This window comes from Alexandromys fortis, unplaced genomic scaffold (assembly GCF_014885135.2).
Source record: "Alexandromys fortis isolate MF-2015 unplaced genomic scaffold, M_Fortis_MF-2015_v1.1 scaffold_289, whole genome shotgun sequence".
NCBI lineage: Eukaryota > Metazoa > Chordata > Mammalia > Rodentia > Cricetidae > Alexandromys > Alexandromys fortis.
Window position 1 is genome coordinate 1,191,886 of NW_026068168.1, and position 22,938 is coordinate 1,214,823.

A 22,938-nucleotide genomic window follows, 5' to 3' on the forward strand; every position below is an offset into this window, starting at 1 on the left:
GTTGATATCAGATCCGCCGGAACTGGGGTTACAGATGGCTGTGCATACGGGGAATTGAATCTGAGTCCTTACACAAGCAGCCAAAGCTCTGAACCACTGAACCGTATCTTCAGCTCCTGAGTAAACTTTTTTTGATCAGTTGAATATGTGGTTCATTTAGGTGTATCTATATCACTAAGTATGCATTTCTTATGTATATACCTAATGACAGCTAATTCACTTGGGAGAGCATGAGACTTATATCCACAAGCATAAAAATATCATCAGAAACGTTGTTTTACCAAATGCTTTGTGGGAAGGGAAAGAAGGAATTAAAGATCAAGTAGGCCTTGATCCCGCCGTTCTTCCATTTATTTTGTCTGACTGACCTATTTGAGGGAATGGATACTGTAATTGTGGGACAGTACTGTTCTTGTTTTGTGAAGCCTACCTTTTCTTCTCAGAGACCATGTGAAAGCAATGGAGGAGAGGAAGTTACTTCATAACCTGTTGCCTAAATCACAGAAAGCACTACCACCCAGGAAAATGAAGGACAGTTTCATCGAAGTTCTCCTACCTTTGGGTACTGATCCTGAGCTGCGAGATAAATATCTGACTGTTCAAAACACAGTAAGGTAACGCTGTATTATTTTCATTATCGTCAAAAAATGTTACCATTTTTTCCTTTTAAAATAACAACTGTGAGATATAATTCATAATCCTTACAGTCCATTTATTCGAAGTGTGTGTATGACTGTGTAGGTTCAGTACAGTGAAAGACTTGTGTAAGTATCACTACAGTCAATCTTAGGGCTCTTTCTTTATCCCAAAGGACATTATGAAAATTTAAAGGGAAGTCATTGTGATTTTCATTTAATTCACATTTTGGCTTTATTTCACAGATTCGGCCGGATTCTTGAGGACCTTGACAGCTTAGGAGGTACTGGTATTTGTCTTCCTAAGAACAGTTACAGGTAGACAGCGAATCCCTGATAGAAAGGGCCATTTTATTTGTTATACCACACAGACAGAAAAGGTTTTTCATTGTCATACTGTTTTTCTTATGAATATGAATTTCCATATAACAGAGTTACCATCCGAATGACCCTTCTTTATGATTTTTTAGTTTTAAATTTTAGTTTGAATGCTGGGGATTGAACCCAGGGCCTCAAGCATGCTAAGCATGCACTCTAGATGCAGTTTTATCTGGAATGTCAGGGAACACTATTATCTAAGCATGGCATGGCCATTGCACTCTTGAATTTTCAGCAGGTTATTGCCTGTACAAGACCTGTATGAGACTGGGCCCTTTGGCAATCCATCATAGGGGAGTAAACTACTTAGGAGGCCCCACCTCTCCCGGAAGCTCTATGTTCAGTTAACTGTTATTAGGTATGAGGAGCTTATGAAGCCCCACTCCTCCCGGAGGATCTATAGACAGTTAGTGGTTTCTTAAGTGGTGTAGTCACCGGCAAATTGAGCTATGATCCTGTAAATAATCCCTCACTTATGCCCATGTGTGCACCCCAACTAAACTCAATGGGTCACTAAAACTTTTTAAGAGAAATTTTTTGTTTTTTTGGGGGGTAAGGGTGTTTAGAGACAGGATTTCTCTGTGTAAAAGCCCTGGCTATCCAGGAACTCACTTTGTAGACCAAGCTGTCCTGGAACTCACAGAGATCCACCTGCCTCTGCCTCCCAAGTACTGGGAATAAAGTTGTATACCACTACCACCCAGCATTTAAAAAATATTTAAAGACAAGTTACAGATACCATGTAAAGAAGCATTTTCCATATATCATGTGTTGGAAATTAAATTGCATACCACTATATATTTTAGTGTACATTTCCTATGAAATAGGACATCTCTTATATAACCATAATGCTACTATCATGATCAGAAACTTAATACTTTTTAATCCTCAGGGCTAGTCAGTATTCATTAGTGGTCATTTATTAAAGAAAGGCACGCTTTCTATGCATGGATTGCATTTGGTAGTTGTGTTAGAAATAGACACCCAGCCTTTTCTTGGTTTTTGTAAGCTTAGCCCTTTGGAAGGGTGCAGGCTGCTTTTCTTGTAGATTCTTATAGACAAGCCCTGTGTTTGGTCTTGTCTGATGTGTTCTTTTGGTCTTGTAGTTTCTTATAGACAAGCCCTGTCTTTGGTCTTGTCTGATGTGTTCTTTTGGTCTTGTAGATTCTTATAGACAAGCCCTCTCTTTGGTCTTGTCTGATGTGTTCTTTTGGTCTTGTGGATTCTTATACACAAGCCCTCTCTTTGGTCTGGTCTGATGTATTCTCATCATTACTGTCAGGATTTGTATCTTCCACAGGAACGCCATGGGAGGGATGCTTTGTTCTTACTGTGGCTCATGAAATGATGCTTAGCTTTTTATTTCTCCAGTTTCTGATAAGGTAAACTTTCACATAGTGAATGTGATATCTGACATGTTTTCTGTAAAATTACTCCTTTCCCCTTTGTAGCAAATTAGCATCATTGTAAGGACACTTTGAGACCTTGTAAGTATCCCATTCCTTGCCAGACTTTCAGTTATTATTATTATCTTTTTCCTCTTCATAATGTTTCAGTACTGGAAATTGAGCTGAGGACCTTGAACATGGCAGATAGGTGTTCCACCACTGACCTACATTCTTAGTCCCATAAGTTACTGTTAAATTTTCAAACAATGTCTTGCTGTATAGGATGGCCTAGAACTTGCTATGTAGCCCAGGCTGGCCTCGCTTTATAAAACTGAGCCATCTCCATGGCTCCCTGGATTTAAAAAATGTGTCCTTCATCATTCTATGAGCACTTTCAACTTTCTGACCAGTAAGATTCATCTTAGCCTTTCTCTGGCCCAGGCAGCCAGTTAGCCAAGTCTCGGAGGGATTGTAGTTCTTTTTACTGGAGAATGGCATTTACAAGCCAAAGTCTATATGCTGGGAGTATTTGTGGCTACTGGTTGTCACGATCCTGGATATGTATGTCCATGTATGTCCATTTACATGTGTTTACCTATTGATCTATGTATATGAAGACTATGCTTTTAAACTGGTACCTTCAACTTTTGTTTAGCAGTCTATGGTTTGCACTTCAATATTTATAATTCCCTTTTCCAGTTAGCTCCATTATCTTTAATATATTTACTAATGTGACCAGCTTCCTGCCTATAACCCATTTACCAGAGCCACTACCCAAATCCTCATTGTCACATCCCTTGTACTCTGGCACCCTAAAAAATAGGTCACCCTCTTCATTGTTTTAGATCTGCAACACGCTTACCATACTTTTGTCACCTCCCCTCTACAAGAATATCTTGCTCATTCCACTCATTCCTCCATGTTGCCCTTCTCCCTCATAATGACTTTTAGATTGAACTGTTGGGAAGGGACTTAAAGACTCTCAAGTCTCTTACAAACAGAAGCCCACTTACATATAGCTGCCCTTCTTCTCTACATTAGTTAGAAATTCTTAGTGGTCTTTAAAAATTATACACATTTATATTTGCATATCTTACTTTGGTTTTCTTAGCTGTCCTTATATACACAAACACCTTTGCCATTGCCCTTAGTTTTCTTTTTTAAATTTTTAAATTTATTAGTGTGTGCGTGAATAGGACAGCTTATGGGAGTTGTTTCTACCTTTCTACCATGCAGATTTTGGTCGTTCTGCTTAGCAGCAAGTGCCTTTAGTGCCTGAGCTCTCTTGTTGACCCTACCCTTGTATTCTCTCTCGTGACCTCCTGTTGATGGCCAATCCCTTCCACCTATTCTCTTAATATTTTTAATTCCTTCTTTAGGGAACTTGCCATACCACTTAAGCCGTTTTCTTTGTATCCCAAGCCATTTCCCAACTTTACTTTCCCCACATTTTATAAATACCAAGATTCTCCATCTCAAAGTGGAAAGCAGATAAACCCCCTTCCCTTATAAACACTCTCAATTTTCCCCTTCCCTTCATTGCTGATTTCTGGAAAGAATTAGAAAAGTCCATTTGTTTCGCTGTTCCTTACCGTGAACTATTGTATACTTGCCTGGCTGCTATAGCCTGGTTTCACCTCTACTGTGCCTTTCCCATGTTCTTGCCACACTCACCCTTGTCTCCTTCACTGCACAGTCAACTAAGTTCTTCCCCCGGCTTCCCTGATCTCTCTTGTGATTTGTGATATTGTTCCCCTCATTCTTGGTCTCTGTTTTTTCTTGACTCTTTGGCATCTCTTTTCCAGTCCTCTTCATAGGCTCCTCTTTCTCTGTTGATCCATTAAATGTTGACTGTTCCAGAGTGTTTATCTTCTGCATTTTTGAAGGCTACCTTTGTACATTCTGTATAAATAATCTCATCTATTTTCAGCTCTTCAGTTGCTATGAATATGCTAAATACCTGTAAAACTACATTTCTTGGGCTCCTCTGAGTTCCAGGTTGTCTTCCTGTCTACTGGATATCTTCCCTTTAATGTACTTTTTAGACTTCTCAAATTCAAAATCTTCAGCTGGGAGGTATAGCTCAGTGACAGAGTGCTAGCTAAGCATGGTAGGAGTCAATTCCTAGCTCTGAATAAACAAGCAAACAACATTTCACTACAATTGGCCCATTGTGTTCCATCTAATGGAACACTCATCTAAGCTAGAAACTTGCATTTAGTCAAGTCTTGTCAGATCTACTTTTTTCTTATTTCTTGAATTTTTTTATTTCCTATTCTACTCCTATGACACAGGTCACATGCAAGATTTCTGGGAACCTGATAGGCTTTTAAGTGGGGTTTCTTGCCTGTAACATTGCATGCCCCAGTGTATCCTTTAAAAGATATGTGGATGGAAGAATTAACTGTCATTCAGCAAGTATTTATTCAGCAGACTTTGACCTGAGGATGAATGAGACACATTTGAGTACATCATGGTGAGAAAGCAGGGACATCAACCAATGTGTAACTGCAGTACAAATTTAAATGAGTTCATATTCATAAGGCACATGGAACCATACTTGGAAAAATATATAATGTATGTTCAGATACAGAAGGTGTCCACAGGATTCTAGGGCAGTGTGGGAGTCAGGAGTGTGGTTGGGAAAGGGGGATAACTAAGGAAATCAGCTTCGTGCCTGCGGAAGAATCAGGAGGAAAGCATGTAGCTGATGCCTTGTGCTTAGTTCCTCTCTTCTAGGGATGTTTGCTTGATACTGTCGGCTTGGTCCTAGGTTCTTGCTCTCATTTAGCACTGTTTCCTCAGGGTGGTGACAAGCTACTTGGCAGCTGTGAGCTTTGGAATTTGGTTTCTTTACTTTATTTGTAAGTGAGGGAGTAGTCCAATTAAAGGATCTCCAGATTGATTCAGTTTATAAGTCTTTGCTGCCAGGTATAGTAGAGTGGCTTGTAATCCCTAGCACCTAAAAGACTTGAAGCAGGGGCTGGAGAGATGGCTCAGTAGTTAAGAGCTCTAGCTGCTCTTCCAGAGAAGCCAGGTGTCATTTCCATGGCAGGTCACACTCTCCCTATGTAACTCTAGTTCCAGGGAATCCAGTGCTCTATTTGGACCTTGTGCTGGCTAGTTTTATGTCACTCTGACACAAACTAGATTCATCAGAGAGGAGGGAGCCTCAATTGAGAAAATACTTCCATAAGATATTGCTGTAGGCAAGCCTATGGGGAGGTTGTAGTTCGTGATTGGTGCGGGAGGGCCCAGTTTATTGTGGGTGGTGCCACTCCTGGGCTGGTTGTCTTGCGTTCTATAGAAAAGCACTCTGAGCAAGCCATGAAGAACAAGCCAGTAAGTAGCACTCCTCTGTGGCCTCTGCATCAGCTCCTGCCTTCAGGTTCCTGCTCTGTTTGAATTCTTGTCCTGACTTCCTTCAGTGATTAACAGTAATTGGAAGCATTAGGCAAATAAGCCCTTTCCTCCCAAAGTTACTTTTAGCCATGGTGTTTTATCACAGCAATAGTAACCCTAACTAGGACAGACCTCTACAGGTTCCTGCACAAATGCAGCACTAATACATATATGCAAGCACACACACATAAAACGAGGGGAAAATGTCTTTCTAAGCCTGGAGGTTCACATCTGCAATTCTTGTATGTAGGAGAATAAGGTAGAATAATCACCACATGTTTGGGACCAGCCTGGGATGTATAGTGAGTTCCCAATCAGCCTGGGCAACAGAGTGAGACCCTGACGCAGTAAACCAAAAGAAACGAGTCTTTAGTTCTAGAATAAGATCATTACTTGAGTAGTACTGGATTTTATTGAAAATAAGACCTTTTGTGAATTTAAGGGAGAGAATTGTAAATGGAAGAAATAATTTTGCTTTTCTATTATACTCTTCTGGTTTTCCTACAGTTCTTGTTTGCTACATGCACAACAGAAATCATTCTGCTATGATGTCTCCTTTATCAATAGTGACAGCCCTAGTGGACAAGATTGGTAAGCAAGATCAGCTTCTATGCATACTTATAATTTTCAGTAATTATGAAGTATTATTGGGATTGGGGGGAAAATGGTTTCCTTTAAAGGGGATTTTAATGTATATATGAAACTATCTAGAATATAACATGATGTTTATATAATTAAGTGAAAGAGTTTAATTTAATTACGGTTTTTATAGTTCTTGTATGGTCTCAGATATTTAGATTTATTTTGTATGTCAAAAATTATTGTAGTTTTGAAGATAAATATAATACAACTTGTCAGCTTTTCAGATGTTATTGTTCACTTATAGTACTGACTTTTCTTATATAGTTTGGATGGCTCTTAACTTTCTATTTTGCAGATATGTGTAAACAGAGCTTAAGTCCTGAACAGGACATTAAGTTCACTGGCCATGTTAGCTGGGTTGGAAAGACATCCATGGAAGTGAAGATGAAAATGTTCCAGGTATGTATGTGCATGAAGATCCCTCACTGTTCAAATATAAATAGCTAATCTCACTTGAAGAAAAGCGGTGTATGTTCATGGATAAGTATGCAACCCTTAGCTTCAAAAATAATTAACAGTTCAAAGAAGGGATAGTATCTTCCTTTTACTACTTGCATTTAATATATATTATTTTGTAATCATATACAGCTGTACATTAAGGTACTTGTTTCTGATTTTACCCAGGAGGATTTCACAAAAGTCTGAGTTGAACTAGATGTGAATTGGACTGATTACTGTATTACTTTTTGGGGGCTGCTATATCATAAAGTCCCACAAACTGGTGGGTTAAAATATCAGCAATTTATTGTTTGAATTTGGAGGCTCTGATTCTCAAATCAAGCTGTCAGCAGGGTCATATTCTGTCTTAAACCTGCAGGAGATTATCTTTGCTTACTACCTCTTCTTTGTATCAGGAGGCATTTCTTCTTTTGTCATTGTATCTTAAACACCATGACCAAAAAGTAAGTCGTGGAGGAAAGGGTTTATCTGGCTTACAAATCTATATTGCTGTTCATCAATGAAGGGAGTCAGGACAGGAACTCAAACAGGGTTGGAACCTGGAGGCAGGAGCTGATACAGAGGCCATGGAAGAATGCTGCTTCCTGGTTTGTTTCCCCGGCTTTCTCAGCCTGCTTTCTTATAGCACCCAGGACCACCAGTACAGGGATGGCATCATCCACAGTGGGCTAGGCCCCACCCCATTGATCACTAATTGAGGAAATGCCTTACAGCTGGATCTCATGGAGGCCTTTTCTCAACAGAGGCTTCTTTCTCTCCGATGACTCTAGCTTGCGTCAAATTGACACACAAAACTAGCCAGTACACACTGTGTGGTTTTTGTGTGTCTATATTTCTATGTCTTTTCTCTAATATCTTAATCATATTGGATTGAAGGCCCACTCTGCTCCAATCTGAACTCATTGTTTTTGTTCTGTTTTTGAGATAGGGTTTCATATAACTCACGCTGGCCTTGAATTGGTCCTTAAGAGTAAGTGAGTGAGTATCCGATGGAGGACTAGTTGGTGGTGGCTTTGTCATCAGCACAACTGATGAGGCAACCTTACAGAAGCAGTGGGAGGCTTTACTATTGTTCTGGGGTTTTAGTTTTCTGAGACAAGTTTATGTCCTGTAGTCTAGGCTAGCTTCAAATTCCTGATCCTCCTGCCTCCACCTCTCATAGGCATGTGTCACATGCCTGGCTTTATTTATTTATTTATTTATTTATTTATTTATTTATTGTTTTGAGACACAGCCTCACTCTGTAGCACAGGTTGTCCTGGAACTCATAGCAATCCTCCTGCCTCAGCCTAGCAAATGTTAGGATTGCATGCATGAGTTGCTATTCCTGGTTTTCATTTTATCTAATTATGCCTGTAATGTCCCCATTTTCAAATAATTCCCACCTATAGGTCTGGAGGTTAGGCCTTCATCATATCTTTGGGGGATGAAAGACACACTTCAATTCTTTTCTTTGTGTGGTACTGGGGACCAAACTCATATCCTTTTATGTTCTAGGCAAGTGCTTTACACCTGAGTTACATACCTAGCCCTCAATTGTAATAGTCATTTGTGTGCAGTTAAAACAGCTCCTCTTATGAACAGAATTCAGAGGATAGTCAGTGCAGAGACCGAATAACTTAGAGTACGCCCAGCATTCCACTGTAGACAACATAAACATTGATTTACTGTGGTAATCAGTGGACTAATTCAGATGCATTGTTTTTCTGCTATAGAATTCTAAAGCATTTTCACCTCTTGGTAAAATCAACTTTCAGATTTGAGAAAAGTCTGAAGCTTGCAATGTATAGTAATTGTCCAGAAATTGAAAATTTATTCTTTGATAATTTAAAGCATGCATATAAGGCATTTTAGCACATGTACCCCATTACCTTCTTTTTGGTCCCCTTTAAGTCCCACTGAACCACTTCTTCCTTTCTTTACAACTAGGACCCTTAATACTTTTATGTCATTTGTGACCTAAGACGTTTAGTTAGAATTGCTTGCTTGAGCATGGGTAGGGGATTATTTACTGAAATAGTGGCCACACCACTGAAGAAAATGACTCCTTCCCCACATGGCTGCTCAGGGAGAGGTAGGGCCTCCCAAGCCCCTCCTCTATCCCTGATGGAATGTTTAAGGGCCCAGTGGTCTTATGCAGGTACCCATAGCTGCTGTGACTTCATGAGTGCAGTGACCAGATATTGAATAGGACACATCATTGTACAAAACTTTTCCACATCCTCTGAGTCTTAACAGTTTTTCTGCCCCCTCTCATGGGGCATTCTTTAAAATTTAGAGGGGTTGATATAGATATCTCTATATAGGGCTGTATATTCAACAGCCACTTAGTTCTCAGCACTTTTGAGAAGTTAGACATGTCAGCATTAATTACCAGTAATTTTTTTTAAATTAAATACTGTATCAAAGTGATTGGATTGTATTTCAATATTTATGTAATTGGCAGTAATGCTGGTTTTATTGTCCTTTTAAAAATTATAAAACAAAAAATGTGGTGCATGCCTTAAATTCCAGCACTCAGGAGGCAGAGGTGAGTGGATCTCTGTGAGTTCAAGGCCAGCATGGTTTACAAAGTGAGTTTCAGGACAGGCTTCAAAGCTACAGAGAAACCTTATCTTGAAAAACCAAAATAATGATGATGATGATGATGATGATGATGATGATGATGATAATAATAATAATAATAAAGCAACACACTTATAAAGTTGCTATGAATGCTTCTATGATTTGTAGACACTTAACCAAACTTCTTGGTTAATTTTTGTCCTACTCAGTGCTGTACACTGTAGGTTTCCTGACCTAGGGCCTGCATTCCGGGGAATCACAGCTATTGGACTCTCCTATAAATAAATTAGAAAAACGATACAGGAGAGGGGAGGAGAGGGGAGAGAGAATATAAAAAGTTGTGTCATATGCCTCTCTCTCTAGCCTGTCCTTTCTCTCTGGGTTTACCAGGTAAAATTTCCAAAGCTAATTTTAGATCATGTCATTCCACTTTATAAAAACCTTCAGTGACCATTGGGCTGGAATGCATATTCCTTTGATTAGGTAGTGCCCAAGGTACTCTATAAGCTAGATGCAATCTACTTTGCCAACTTTATTCCTTTTATCATTTATGTGTTTTCTTTTTTGTTCTTTCAATGCCAAGTTTTGAATCCAGGGCCTTGTGTATAATTGGCAAATTCTGCACCACTGAGCTACTTCCCAGCCCTGTGTACGTTCTTAGTGCTCATTGCTGGTTATTGAGTAGTCTGCGAGTATGGAGTTACATATCTTGGCATTCTGAGTGTGTGACACTAGCAAGTGTAAATTGTAGTAAAACAATATAATCGTCTAGCAACCAAATGTCTGTTAATGCCTTTTTCTTTCCCTGAAATGCGTTGTGCTCTGATTCTGTGCATTCCAACTGTGCATTAGGGTCACATCTTGCTCGGCCCCTTCTTTGACTCTTCCAGCTTGGAGCATTTGTTCAGTCTTCAAGCCCTAGTCTGCCTCTCCTTCCTGGCACCTGCTACTCTCTGTCCTACAAATGGTATACAAACATTGTTTTTTCTCCCACTAGATGATATACTTGTCAACAGCAGTGCCCACTTCTCAATATCTGTTCATGAAGTCAATTTGGCAATTATAATTATTGAACAGCTCTTCTGGTCTGGGTATATGACAATGAGCAAGACACAGAAAGTTCCTTTCTCTTAGATAGTATATTTTACAAAGGCCCATTCATGTAATGCCCCATTCATTCATTTTTGAAACATTAACTGTATATGTATCTGCCAGTATTTGTGCTTAGTGGTGGCAGTGGAAATATGAAGAAAAATGGTGTCAGTCTACGTGACCCTCACTTACTATATCATAGGGAAGCAGCCACATAAATATATGATTGCAACATATTTTGCAGTATTTCTCAGAACAAGTATTTTGGCATTTTATCCAGGAAATTTCTTAGTTCTGAAGACCTACCAGTTCATTGTGAGATGTTCAACTCCCTAATTCCTTTCTGCATCATTTTCTTGTGGCTATTACAAAATACCTATCTGATGGTTTGACTGAGAAATATCCCCCACCGTTTCAAGCATTTTAATACTCAGTTCCCAGTTTTGTGGTGCTGTTTGGTTAGGTTTAAACGATGTGGCCTTGCGGGAGGATGTCACTGGGCGTAGGTATTGAGAGATATAAAGACTCATACCATTTTTAGTTTGGTCTCTGTTTCCTGCTTGTGGTTCGAACAGTGAGCCCTCAACTCGCTGTTCCAGCCACCATGCTTGCTGCCATGCTTTCCCTCCATTATGTACTCTTACTCTTATCCCTTTGGATCTATTACCCAAATAACCCTTTCTGTAGCTTGCTTTGGTCCTGATTTTTTTTTTTTTATTCCAGCAGTAGAAAACTAACTAATACACTGACAAAAGCAACTTAAAGTAAAAGAGAGAGGATGGATTTTGGATCCATTTCAGAGGCATTTTGGTCCAACATGCAGGTTAGATTGGTAGCATTTTTGTCAGTGAGACTGTGATTGGGGCTTCTCATATCATGGCAGCCAACAAATCAGAGAGCACAGTCCAGAAGCAGAAGTGAGGATAACCTTCAGAGTCCACTCTAGTGAAATAGTTCTGCCATCTAGAGTCCAAACCCCTACAGTTCCACAACATCCCAAAGCAGTGCCACCAGCTGGAAATCAAGTGTTAAAAGAGTGGAGTCCTAATTACAGGAGCACATTTCACATTCAAGCTGTATCCTTTCGCCTGTGATCCCCAAACGCTCATAAGCTGTCTCGTAAAGCAAAATGCAATTAGTCTAACTTTAAAGTCCCCTCAACGGTTTCAACTCTGTTCTAAAGTTCCATGTCTCAGGGTTTGGAGAGATGCTCAGCAGTTAAGAGTGATTACTACTACAAAGGGCTGGAGTTTGAGTTCCTGAACCTACTCTGGATATCTCACAATAGAAGATCTGATGCCTCTGGACTCTGCTGGCATCAGCAGTCATGTGTACACACCTCTCTCTCTCTGACTCTCTCTGTCTCTGTCTGTCTCTGTCTGTCTCTGTCTGTCTCTGTCTCTGTCTCTGTCTCTCTCTCTCTCTCTCTCACACACACACACACAGAAAGAAAGAGAGAGAGAGGCAGAGAGAGAGGCAGGCCTCTGGTACACACACATGGACACACACACACAAAATTAAATCATTTTTTAAAAATTCGAAGTTTTTATTGAAACTCAGGGCAAACATTTATCTGTGTGTGTGTTTGTCAAATCAAAAAGCAACAATACTTCTATTATAAACGGTACATGCTAAGAATTCCCATTTCAAATTTCAAAAGAGAAGAACAAGAAGGTAACAAGACTGAAATGCAGCAGACCAACCATTAAACTCTGTAGCTTCATTGTACGCATTATATCTGTATCAATGTATTTTGATCATTTTCACCTGTTTCCTGGCTTTTACTTCTTGAATCCTTTTTTTTTTAACAAGTTCCCATCCTTTATGATCCAGTGTTAATCAGAGTTGTTTGCATGAGCATAGATGGGAGGTTATTTACTGGAGCATAGGCAGCATTACTAGTGAATATACTGCTGGAAATAATGGTCCTCCCCTGGCCAGTGGCTATTAACTGCCATTAACTCCTATCAATGATTGCCAGTGTTGATAGTCAATGGTTACAGGTAACCACAGCTGTTGTGAGTTCACAGATGCAATAGCTCTGACATGTCAGTCATTTCACAGCATTCCTCCCTGCCCTTTGGCTCTTACATTCTTTTTGCCCTTTCTTATGCTGTGTTCCTTGGGCTGGGTGATGGACAGATACCCTGAATAGGGCTGGACCTCATTAATTTTTGTTGTTGTTTTGCTTTTTTGAGACAATATCTGTGTCTCCTTGGTTGTCCTGGAATTCCCTATGTAGACCAGGCTGGCCCTGAACTCAGGAGACCCATCTCCCTCTGCCTCCTGAGTGCTGGGATTAAAGGTGTGTGCCATTGTACCTGTCTTTATCTCATTACTATTGAATTGAGGCTCATTCAAATGGCAGGACACACACACACACACACACACACACACACACACACACACACACACAGAGCCAGATTCTTCTTTGCCAGAATGGAACATGAATGGCCTCTAGTCCATTCCGGCAGGCTCATTAAACTATTCCGATGCTCTAAACTTTCTCGGCTCTTTCTGTAAACTGTTTCCAAAGGCCCAAGAACAACATGGTCTGGCTTGTCACAACCCTTTCTTCTTGATTCCAGATTTCTTTTGTATTACTTAATTTATATATTTTTTTAGAATTTTTGTTTGATTTTATGTACATGAATGCTTATAATTTTTGCCTTAGAGCATATATATACACCATGCGCATGCCTATTGACTCTCATGGAACTGATGGTTTTGAGACACCATATGGCTGTCAGAGCAGCAAGTGACCCTTAACCATGGCACCATCTCTCCAGCCCCAGTTACTTTTCTTGTTGCTGCGACAAAATACATGACAGCATCAATCTAGTGGAAGAAGGACTTATTTTCATTACTGGAGAACTGGAAAATCACTTCTCTTTGCATAAGGTAGCCTAAAAAAAAATCCCATGTCATTGAGACTAAAATGAAGGTTTAGGAATCTTCGTAAAGCCAGAGTTTCAGACAAGGCAGGGCAATCAGGAAATAGAGAACCAGTTGCATCAGCCCACCTCAACACATATTTAGATAAAAGAATATAATGTCTTCAAGAATTTCAATGGCAGTTAGTAAAAAGATTTACCTGATGGAGCACAGGTAATGGTGAACACAATTAATTCATAATAATAATAGCTCCAAAAGTAGGAACTATGAAACCCAGGTCCTCAGATCATCTTAACTGGTCCCCTGTAGTCCATTTTGAAGAGAAATACAAGCCCTCCATTGGTTGTTCAATTGTTTCAGTAGGATCCCTGTGTCTCACCTTAAACCCTTCCTGGAAAATTGGACTTTCTTCTTCACAGGTGAACCCTGTCAGTAATTCTTTGGAGGTGGCAGCTGTTATAGTACACCCTTTTAAATGGGCTGAAGTCTGTCTCCTAGGTGGCTGTCTTTTTTAAGTGTTTAGGAGCAAACTTGGTCCAAGTAACAATCTTGTTTGGGATCTTGTAGAACCTTTTAAATAAGTATATGACCATAAAATTATATTTATTGTTTCACAGTTTCATAAACAATCGTATAATTCAAACATACTCACCACCCCACTCATTTTCCTCTCCTTTCCTTCCTTTCTTCCTCTCAAGTCATCCTCCTTTCATATGAGTTTTGCATGACCCACTGGGTGTAATTATGTTTGCATGTATAAACACGGGGGAGGGTTATTTACTGGAACATGGACAGCTTAGCCAATGGCTATGACATGGAAAAATGTGACTGCACCTTCTACAGCAATCATTAACTGCCAGTAGCCCCTCCTGGAGAGGTGGGCCTCCTAAGACCCTCCCCTTTCATGGTGGAATTTTGATGGATACAGTCTTGTGTTGTTCACCGGCTCTTCTGTAGTATGAGGAATGGCGGGCTGCTTCCTGCCACCCGGCTAGATTTACCCAAAATAATTACACGGAAACTGTATATTTTAAACACTGCTTGGCCGATTAGTTTTAACCTCTTATTGGCTAGCTCTTACATATTGATCTAACCCATTTCTAATATTCTGTGTAGCACCACGAGCTGGCTTACCAGGGAAGATCTTAACCTGCGTCTGTCTGGAGTGGGAGCATCATGGCGACTGCCTGACTCGGCTTCTTTCTCCCCAACATTCTGTTCTGTTTACTCTGCCTATCTAAGCTGCTGTCCTATCAAAAGGGCCTAGGCAGTTTCTTTATTTAACCAATGAAATTAACACGAAACAGAAGACTCTCCTCCATCACTCTTCTTTGAGTTCATGGATACAGCAGCCATGCCATGTTCAGAGGATAGAATTCCACAGTCTTCCTCCCCATCTTCTGGCTCTTAATTTTTTTTTGTCCTCTCTTCCATGATGTTCCCCTGAACCTTCGATAGGGTGATACAGATGTCCCATTTAGGACTGTCTCTAATTTTTTAATCAATTCATTAAATAGCTGAGGGTGTTGATGCCTGCCTGTGATTCCAGCACTTGGGAGGCCAAGGCATGAGGGTCATAAGTTCAAGATCATTGTTACCTACATAACAAGTTCAGAAAGCCAACCTGGACTACATGAGACCCTGTCTCAAATATAGTTTGCTCAAAAGCATCCTCCTCAAGGTGGTAAGACTAATGAACCACTTTAATGAGCATTTGTTTACCTAGACTATACATATGTTGGCCTCAAGTAAAAAATGGAATTTTTATCTAATATAAGAGTTATCTAAACTTACCCGAGTAATTTTCTTTAGTTGTTTGAGGAGAAACCTGGAAAATACAAGCAGCTTTAATCCTGAAAAGGGATCAGTTACTAAAACTGAAGACTCTTCCCTTCAGAGGGAAGACATTTTTGTGTAAGTGGTTTCCTTGTTCAGAGAGACTTTACCTGCTGAGCTATCTTGCCAGCTCCATTTTCCATCAAAATTTGTTTTTGTTTTCCTCCCACTGCCCCCTTCTGCATCATTGCTTTCTTTTGTTTTATTCCACCCTTAGTAGTGCCTTTTTCACGTCTTTGTTTCTTTCTTTCTTTTTTGTTTTTTAAGACACGGTTTCTCTGTGTAGCCTTGGCTGTCCTAGAACTCATTCTGTAGACTAGGCTGGCCTTGAACTCACAAAGATCCCCTGCCTTTGCCTCCCAAGTACTGGGATTAAAGCCATGCACCACCACTGTCCAGCTTTCATTTTTCATGTCTCATGAGACATTTTTCATATCTCAGGCTTAGGTTGGTTAATGGATTCAATTAGCCTGGTAAGCTTCTAAGAGATCCTAGTAGCCTTTATGGACTCTCTTTTGTTTCCTTGAATGCAACGAGTTTTCTAACTCCCGTTTCCCTTTGGGTTCCGATGTAATCACATGATTATCTGAATAAAATGTCAGACTATCTTTTGTTTTTGTAAAATATAATTGTATCAGGCTAAATTTGGCTTTTAAATTTATGAGGCTGAGTTCTGTACTTGAACTGGATGTTTTGGTTATGATCTGTAGACCTTTTGAAGATATATACAGGAAGCAATTAAAACAGGCAAAGGAGATTGTGCTGATAAGAAAGTTTTAGGATGTCAAACAACTTCTTAAGTGTTTCTCTACTGTTTGAGAGAGGCATTATGCATATGTGTTACAATTGTGTAGCTTGGTACTCTTGTGGAATTCCTATCAGTGGGTACAGGAGTTGTCTCTGACTCTTTTGCTGGCTTTTTGGGACCCTGCTCCTCATACTGGGTTGCTTTGTTCATTCTTAATACATGAGGAGCTGCTTAGTCTTACAGCAACTTGATATGCTATGTTTTGTTGATATTTATGGGAAACCTGCCCTTTCTTAAACAGAAATGGAGGGGGAATAGATTGGGGGATAGGAACAAACGGGGCAATAGGGAGACGTACTAGGAGGAGAGGAAGGAGGGGAAACTGTGGCTGGGATGTAAAGTAAATGTGTATGATATGTGTATGACAAATATGTGTATGATAAAAAGAAATAAATTACATTAAATAGGCAAAAAAAGAGAAAGTTTTAGGATCAATACATTATGCACAGAAATAGTAGGACAGAGAATCTAGACTTTTTATGACTGATTAAAACACCACAGATTTGGTCAGAGACTATTAGAATGTGTTGGGTTTTTTTTTTTTGAACAGTATGTTTAATGTTATCCATTTGACCTTTTGAGTGGATCCTTATAACTAGCATAGAACTTAGAGCCTTGTCTATTTAGTTCAGTTTAATGTTAGCAATTCTTCCACTCTTTAGAGTTTCCCTGTCCAGTGTCTCTTCACTCTATAGGATATCTACTGATTAGTGCCTAACCTCTGGATCCCCTATAGCCTTTCTGATCAGGACTGGAGTTTTAGGGCCCTTTTAGAGGGCTTCTGTTTTCCATTGGGTCTTGGTTGACCTTGAAATGCACAGATCAAAATACCAGCTATCCTCTTAGTTTTTTATATATATATTTCACTTAATGTGATACATTCTAGTTCAGTATATTTTTCTGCAGATAGCAACTACACACACACACACACACAAAGCTAAGAGGATATATGTATGTATATGACAGGATGACAGTCACACAAGACTATAATCACACAAGGTAGCCTGAAACCCACCAGGCTAGCCTGTAGTAATAGGAGCGGTGGGTTACATTCCTGGCACCCAGCCGCCTGCACGGCTAGCTTTATACCTGAAATAATTACATGAAAACTCTATTCTTTTAAACACTGCCTGGCCCATTAGTTACAGCCTCTTATTGGCTAGCTCTTAAATATTGATCTAACCCATTTCTAATATTCTGTGTAGCACCACGAGCTGGCTTACGAGGAAAGATCTTAACCTGCGTCTGTCTAGAGTGAGAGAATCATGGCGACTGCCTGACTCGGCTTCTTTCTCCCAGCATTCTGTTCTGTCTACTCTGCTACCTAATTTTCTGTCTTATCAGGCCAAGCAGTTTTCTTTATTAGTTAACCAATGAAAGCAACAGATAAGATACAACACGTACCTCCATCACTAGCCCCAGACTCACAGGCACTGTTCTGCCTCAGCCTCCCCAGTTGATAGGATTACAGGCATATCCTATCATACCTAGCCAGCATTTTTAGTCTTAAGAGGTAGTAGTGGGTTCCAATTTTGACATTTGGATAACACCTAGACCTAGAATACTTTCAGTTCTTGGGGATATGACATTTTAGCCATATTCACACAAATGGTATTGACTATACTATATAATAACCTAAAAGAATAACAGTAATGAATACTTTCAGAACTGTGACCAGTCTTCCCAACAAATGCATTCATTATAACTTTATTTTTCTTTCCTTTGTTCTTTAGCTGCAAAATAATGAGGATTATTGGCCTGTTTTGGATGCAACCTTTGTCATGGTGGCTCGAGATTCTGAAAATAAAGGGTAATTGTCGCTTTTTCATAATTCCTTTATTTGAAAATCTTCAAAAATACATAAGACTTCAGAGAAAACTAATGAATTTCCATATGCCCATGACATGAGTATAACAGACTTAATTGAACATGTTTGCCAAATTCATATTTTTTCTCTAAAGGAGACATATAATATTTTAAAAAGAAATCTCATACATGATGGCATTTTACCTTACAATGATGTAAGAATCTTTTTATGAATGTAGATATTTTATTTTATTTATTAACTGCATACACTGTTTCCTGATTAAACTCCTCTTGCATACTCCTGGCTGCAGTAGTCACCATTTTCCTTTCAGGTTGACTTGTTTTTAGCTGCTGCAGATTAGAGAGAACTAGTGGTGCTTGTTTTACCATGTTCGGCTCATTTCACTTAACATAATGCACTCTAGTTCAGTATATTTTTCTGCAGATAACAACTTCATTCTAAACAGCTAAATAATACTCTATTGTATATATGTATTTCATTTTAATTTTTCTATTTATTAGTTGATAGATACCTAAGCTGGTTCAGTTATCTTAGCGAATGTTAATAGTGCTACCATGCATAAGGTATATAGGTATCTCTGGTATGCTAAATTAATTTTTTTGAATATATATAGAAGAGAGATAAATGAGCCATATGGCACATCTGTTTCTTTAAAAAAAGTTCTCTATCTAATTTACATTCTTTCCAAGACCATCTACATTCCTCTTCCTCCATAAATAGCCACTAGGGTGAATTGGTATCTCATTTAACTTGTTGACTCTCTGATAGCTAAAGATATTAAAAATATTTTCATTTATTAGCCATGGTATTTCTTTGGGGGGGGGAATTAGCCATATCATTTGCACATTTTTAAGTTAGTCTATTAGATTTTTTTGAGTAATATATACTCAATATCAACTCTTTCTAAAATGTAAGCTTGTAAAGATTTTCTCTCCATTCTGTAGGTCCTCTCTGTACTCTGTTAAATGTGCCTTTGCTCGGTAGAATCTTTTTATTTTGATGGAATCCCGCTTGCTTAATTTCCCTTTTGTTTTCTGTCTTAAAGCTGTTTTCCCAAAAGTCCCTACCCATTTCGATGTCCTGAAGTGTTTCCTCAGTTTCCTTTTCTTTTTTTCTTTCCTTCCTCTCCTCCCAGCCCCTTCCCCACCCCCTCTGTTCCCACCCCCAATCCAGTTCTCCATTTCTGTTTAGGAAAGGGAAAGTATCTCATAAGTATCAACAAGGCATGGCATATTAAGTTGCAGTAAGAATAAGCACCTCCCCATAAATTAAGGCTGAGGAAAGTGACACAGTATGAAGAGTGAAGTCCCAAAAGCCAGTAAAAGAGTCAGAGACAGCCCTTGTTTCCACAGTTAAAAGTCACACAAGAGAACCAAGCTGCACAACTGTAACATATGCAGAGGGCCTAGGTCAGGTCTATGTAGGTTCCCAGGTTGTTGTTTCAGTTTCTGTTGAGCCCCTTGAAGCCCAGGTGTCAGTGATGGTGACCCTGCCATGTTAAAAACACCTCTTGCCAGCGTAGGGGCATGGGGATTGAGAAATATAAGTAAAGAATATGAAGATGCATTTGAAAATAATAAAACAGAAACTATAGAATAGTATCAGGAGGGCATACCAGTGAAAACAGAAATTGTCCATGTTCAATTTTCCGTGCATTTTTTTATACCCCAATACAAAAGGGGAAGAAGGCAACAGAAGACTTCTTTAACATGATACAAAGGACAACTCAAAGAACAGTAAATTGCTTTAACACTTTGAGGCATCAAGTCATTAACATTCTGTTGTTTAGGAAGTGAAACCATTCTAGACCAAGTTTCCTGAAGGTAGCCCTTCCCCAGGTAACTCCATTTACAAAAGACAGAGCAAAAGTATGCTTGCATATCCTGACCATCTGTCAGGATGGAAATAGGCTCACATTTTTGGGGCTCCACACCCAGATTAGTTGATTCTGTGAGTTTTCTTGTAGTGTTCTTGACCCCCTTTGGCTTCTACTCTCTTTTCTCCCCTTCTTCTGCAGGATTTCCCAAACTTGGGGTAATATTTGGCTATGGGTCTCTGCATCTATTTCCATCAGTTGCTGGATGAAGCCTTTCAGATAACGGTTGGGCTAGGCACCAGTCTATGGGTATACCAGAATATCATTAGGCATCATTGCATTGATTTTTTTTTGTAATGGTTTCAGATCTTAGATTTGAGTGTTTAGTTCATTCTTTTGTTTCATTTTGGTTTTTTTTTTTTTTTTTTTTGAGACAAGGTTTTTTTTTTTTTTTTTTTTTTTTTTTTTTTTTTTTTTTTTTTTTTTTGAGACAAGGTTTCTTTGCATAGCTTTGGCTGTCTTGGAACTCATTCTGTAGACCAGGCTGCCCTCCAACTCAAGAGATCTGCCTGCCTCTGCCTTCCAAATGTTAGGATTAAAGGCATGCGCCCCTGCCACCAGGCTAGTTCACTTTTTTGTAAGTGCTAAGAGATGAGTCTCATTTTATTCTTCTGTATGCAGAGACCCAGTTTTCCTATCACCATTTGTTGAGAAGACTCACCTTTGTACTACATAATGTACATGTTATTATACTTCTAATCTCTCTATTCTCTTCTACTAATCTATATGTGTTTTAACACCAATAGCGTCCTGTTTATGCTTTTTAAAATCTCTGTAATATGTATTATTTGTTTATTTTGAAATAGGGTCTAGTATAGCCAAAGCTATCCTTGCACTCTGTGTAGTTGAGAATTGTAGGCAGATTTTTCTTTGGGGGCTGCCAACTCATGAAAAATGAAACAGACTTCAGAAACTTATTATTAATTTTAAAGCTTGACCTTAGCTTAGGCTTGTCTCTAAATAACTCTTATAACTTAAATTTACCCATATTTTTAATTATGTACTTCCACATGATCGATACATCATCTCTCTTAGCCCATCCTGGTTATTCCGTGTCTGGCTCACAACTTCACCTTTCTTCCTCCCAGAGCTCTCTCTGTCCAGAAGTTCCATCTATACCTCCAACCTAGTTATTGGCCATTTAGCCTTTATTGACAGTTGGAACCCTTCATTTTTATTTGATAATCTCTTGCAACATATTTGGTAGCAAATGTTTTGGTGTTGTCTGACATGTTCCTGCTCCCAGACTTTGATTTTTTCCCTCTTTTTCTTTTCACTCTTTCCTTTTCTCTTTCCTTTTTTCTTTCTTTCTTTCTTTCTATCTCTCTCTCTCTCTCTCTCTCTCTCTCTCTCTCTCTCTCTCTCTTTTCATTTTACGTGAAAAATGCCCCTCTCTCACCTTCTCCCGAACCCCCCCCACCTTCCATCCCACCCCCATTCATTCCTTAGAGGGGGCAGATGGAGAGGGAGAGCAATGAAAGAGATATCTTGATAGAGGGGGCCATTATGGGGTTAGGGAGAAACCTGGTACCAGGGAGATTCCAGGGAACCTACAAGAATGACCCCAGCTAAGTCTCCTAGCAATAGTGGAGAGGGTACCTGAACTGGCCTTCCCCTGTAATCAGATTAGTGATTATGCTAATTGTCATCATAGAACCTACATCCAGTAACTGATGGAAGCAGATTCAGGGATCCACAGCCAAGCACTGGACTGAGTTTCTGTAATTCAGTTGAAGAGAGGGAGGAGAGATCATATGAGCAAGGGAGGTCAAGATTATGATTGGGAAAAGCACAGGAACAGCTGACCTGAGCTAGTGGGAGCTCCCAGGCTCTGGACTGACAACTGGGGTGCCTTTATGAGAGTGAACTAGAACCTCTGAATGTAGATGACAGTTGTGTGGCTTGATGTGTTTGTGTAACCCCTGGCAGTGGGACCAGGACTTATCCCAGGTGGATGAACTGGATTTTTAGAGCCCATTCCCTATGTTGGGATACCTTGCTCAGGCTTGATGCAGGGTGGAGGGGCCTAGTCCTTCCACAACATGGTATGCCATTTAGCTTTTTATTAAACTAACCACAGAGGTACATTTTCAGATAGTATAAAGGAATATTCCACAACAGAGAAGGATTTTGAACTATATAGTAAATCTGGGTTTTATAGGCATGTACTACCAATACCAGACTTTGTTTATGTGGTTTGTATGCAAAGTCTAGCCATTATCTTGTGATTACATCGAAACCCCTATATGGCCTAGGTTGCTCTCAAACTTACAATCTTCCTGTCATAGCCTTTCCAGTGCAAGGATTATATATGTGTGTCATCATATCAGGACTATAGTATATCTTGAATTCAGGTATTGTGATACTCAAACTGACTGTTTTCTAGATAGCATTTATATCACCATGCTAGGGACTTACTTCTATGGTAGCATGTTTGATTAGCGTGTGCGAGACCCTGAGTTTGATTCCTAGCACCAAAAATATAAACTCATAAAAATTCAAAACTGTATTACCATTGTCACATCTAACAAATACAAGTAATCCTTAATATAGCGTAGTATTCCTTCATACTTACTTACTCTTTAATATCCTTTAAAAGAGGTTTGTTCAAATTAGGATCCAAATTCAGTGTATAGATTATGCTTGATTTTATGTCTCCTGAATCTGTTTTTAAAATAGCTTTATTGAATTGGAATTTATATGCCATATGTATGATTCACCCACTGAAGGTGTACAGTTTGAATTTTGATATACTTACAAGTTGTACATTCTTTTAAGTATGTTCTAACCTAGCCTACTTCTATGTCTCCACTGCCCTCTTATTGTTTTATATCATTAACATGTTGAAAGACTGGGCTAGCTATTGCATAAAATACCCTACTTCCTGAATTTGCCTTATTGCTTCTTTTTGACATCCTAATTCTTTGTATGTGGTACCGTGTACCTACTGTGTCCTGTACCTGAAGTTTGACCCGGAGCTTTGTGTTAGATTCAGAGGCATGATTGGTGAGAGCACATTATCACTATGCTAGGAAAGGCCCTGCGAGTCAGTAGGTGTTGGTGGAGCCACCTGAGCCGTTGCTAAGATTGATCTGTGTAATCTACAAGCGGCATGCTCTCCACAGTGAAGTTGT

General features: G+C 39.4%; 1 protein-coding gene across 2 annotated transcripts in view; it reads left to right on the plus strand.

Annotated features, from left to right (window-relative positions):
* Acot9 (acyl-CoA thioesterase 9) overlaps nucleotides 1-22,938 on the plus strand; it is a 41,801-nt gene that overhangs the window by 10,597 nt on the left and 8,266 nt on the right. For both annotated transcript variants that reach the window (XM_050128306.1, XM_050128307.1), the window contains 5 exons: nucleotides 444-614; nucleotides 882-919; nucleotides 6,311-6,394; nucleotides 6,741-6,844; nucleotides 17,834-17,910. In XM_050128306.1, the coding sequence (XP_049984263.1) occupies nucleotides 444-614; nucleotides 882-919; nucleotides 6,311-6,394; nucleotides 6,741-6,844; nucleotides 17,834-17,910 (474 nt within the window). The remainder of the gene's footprint in view (nucleotides 1-443; nucleotides 615-881; nucleotides 920-6,310; nucleotides 6,395-6,740; nucleotides 6,845-17,833; nucleotides 17,911-22,938) is intronic.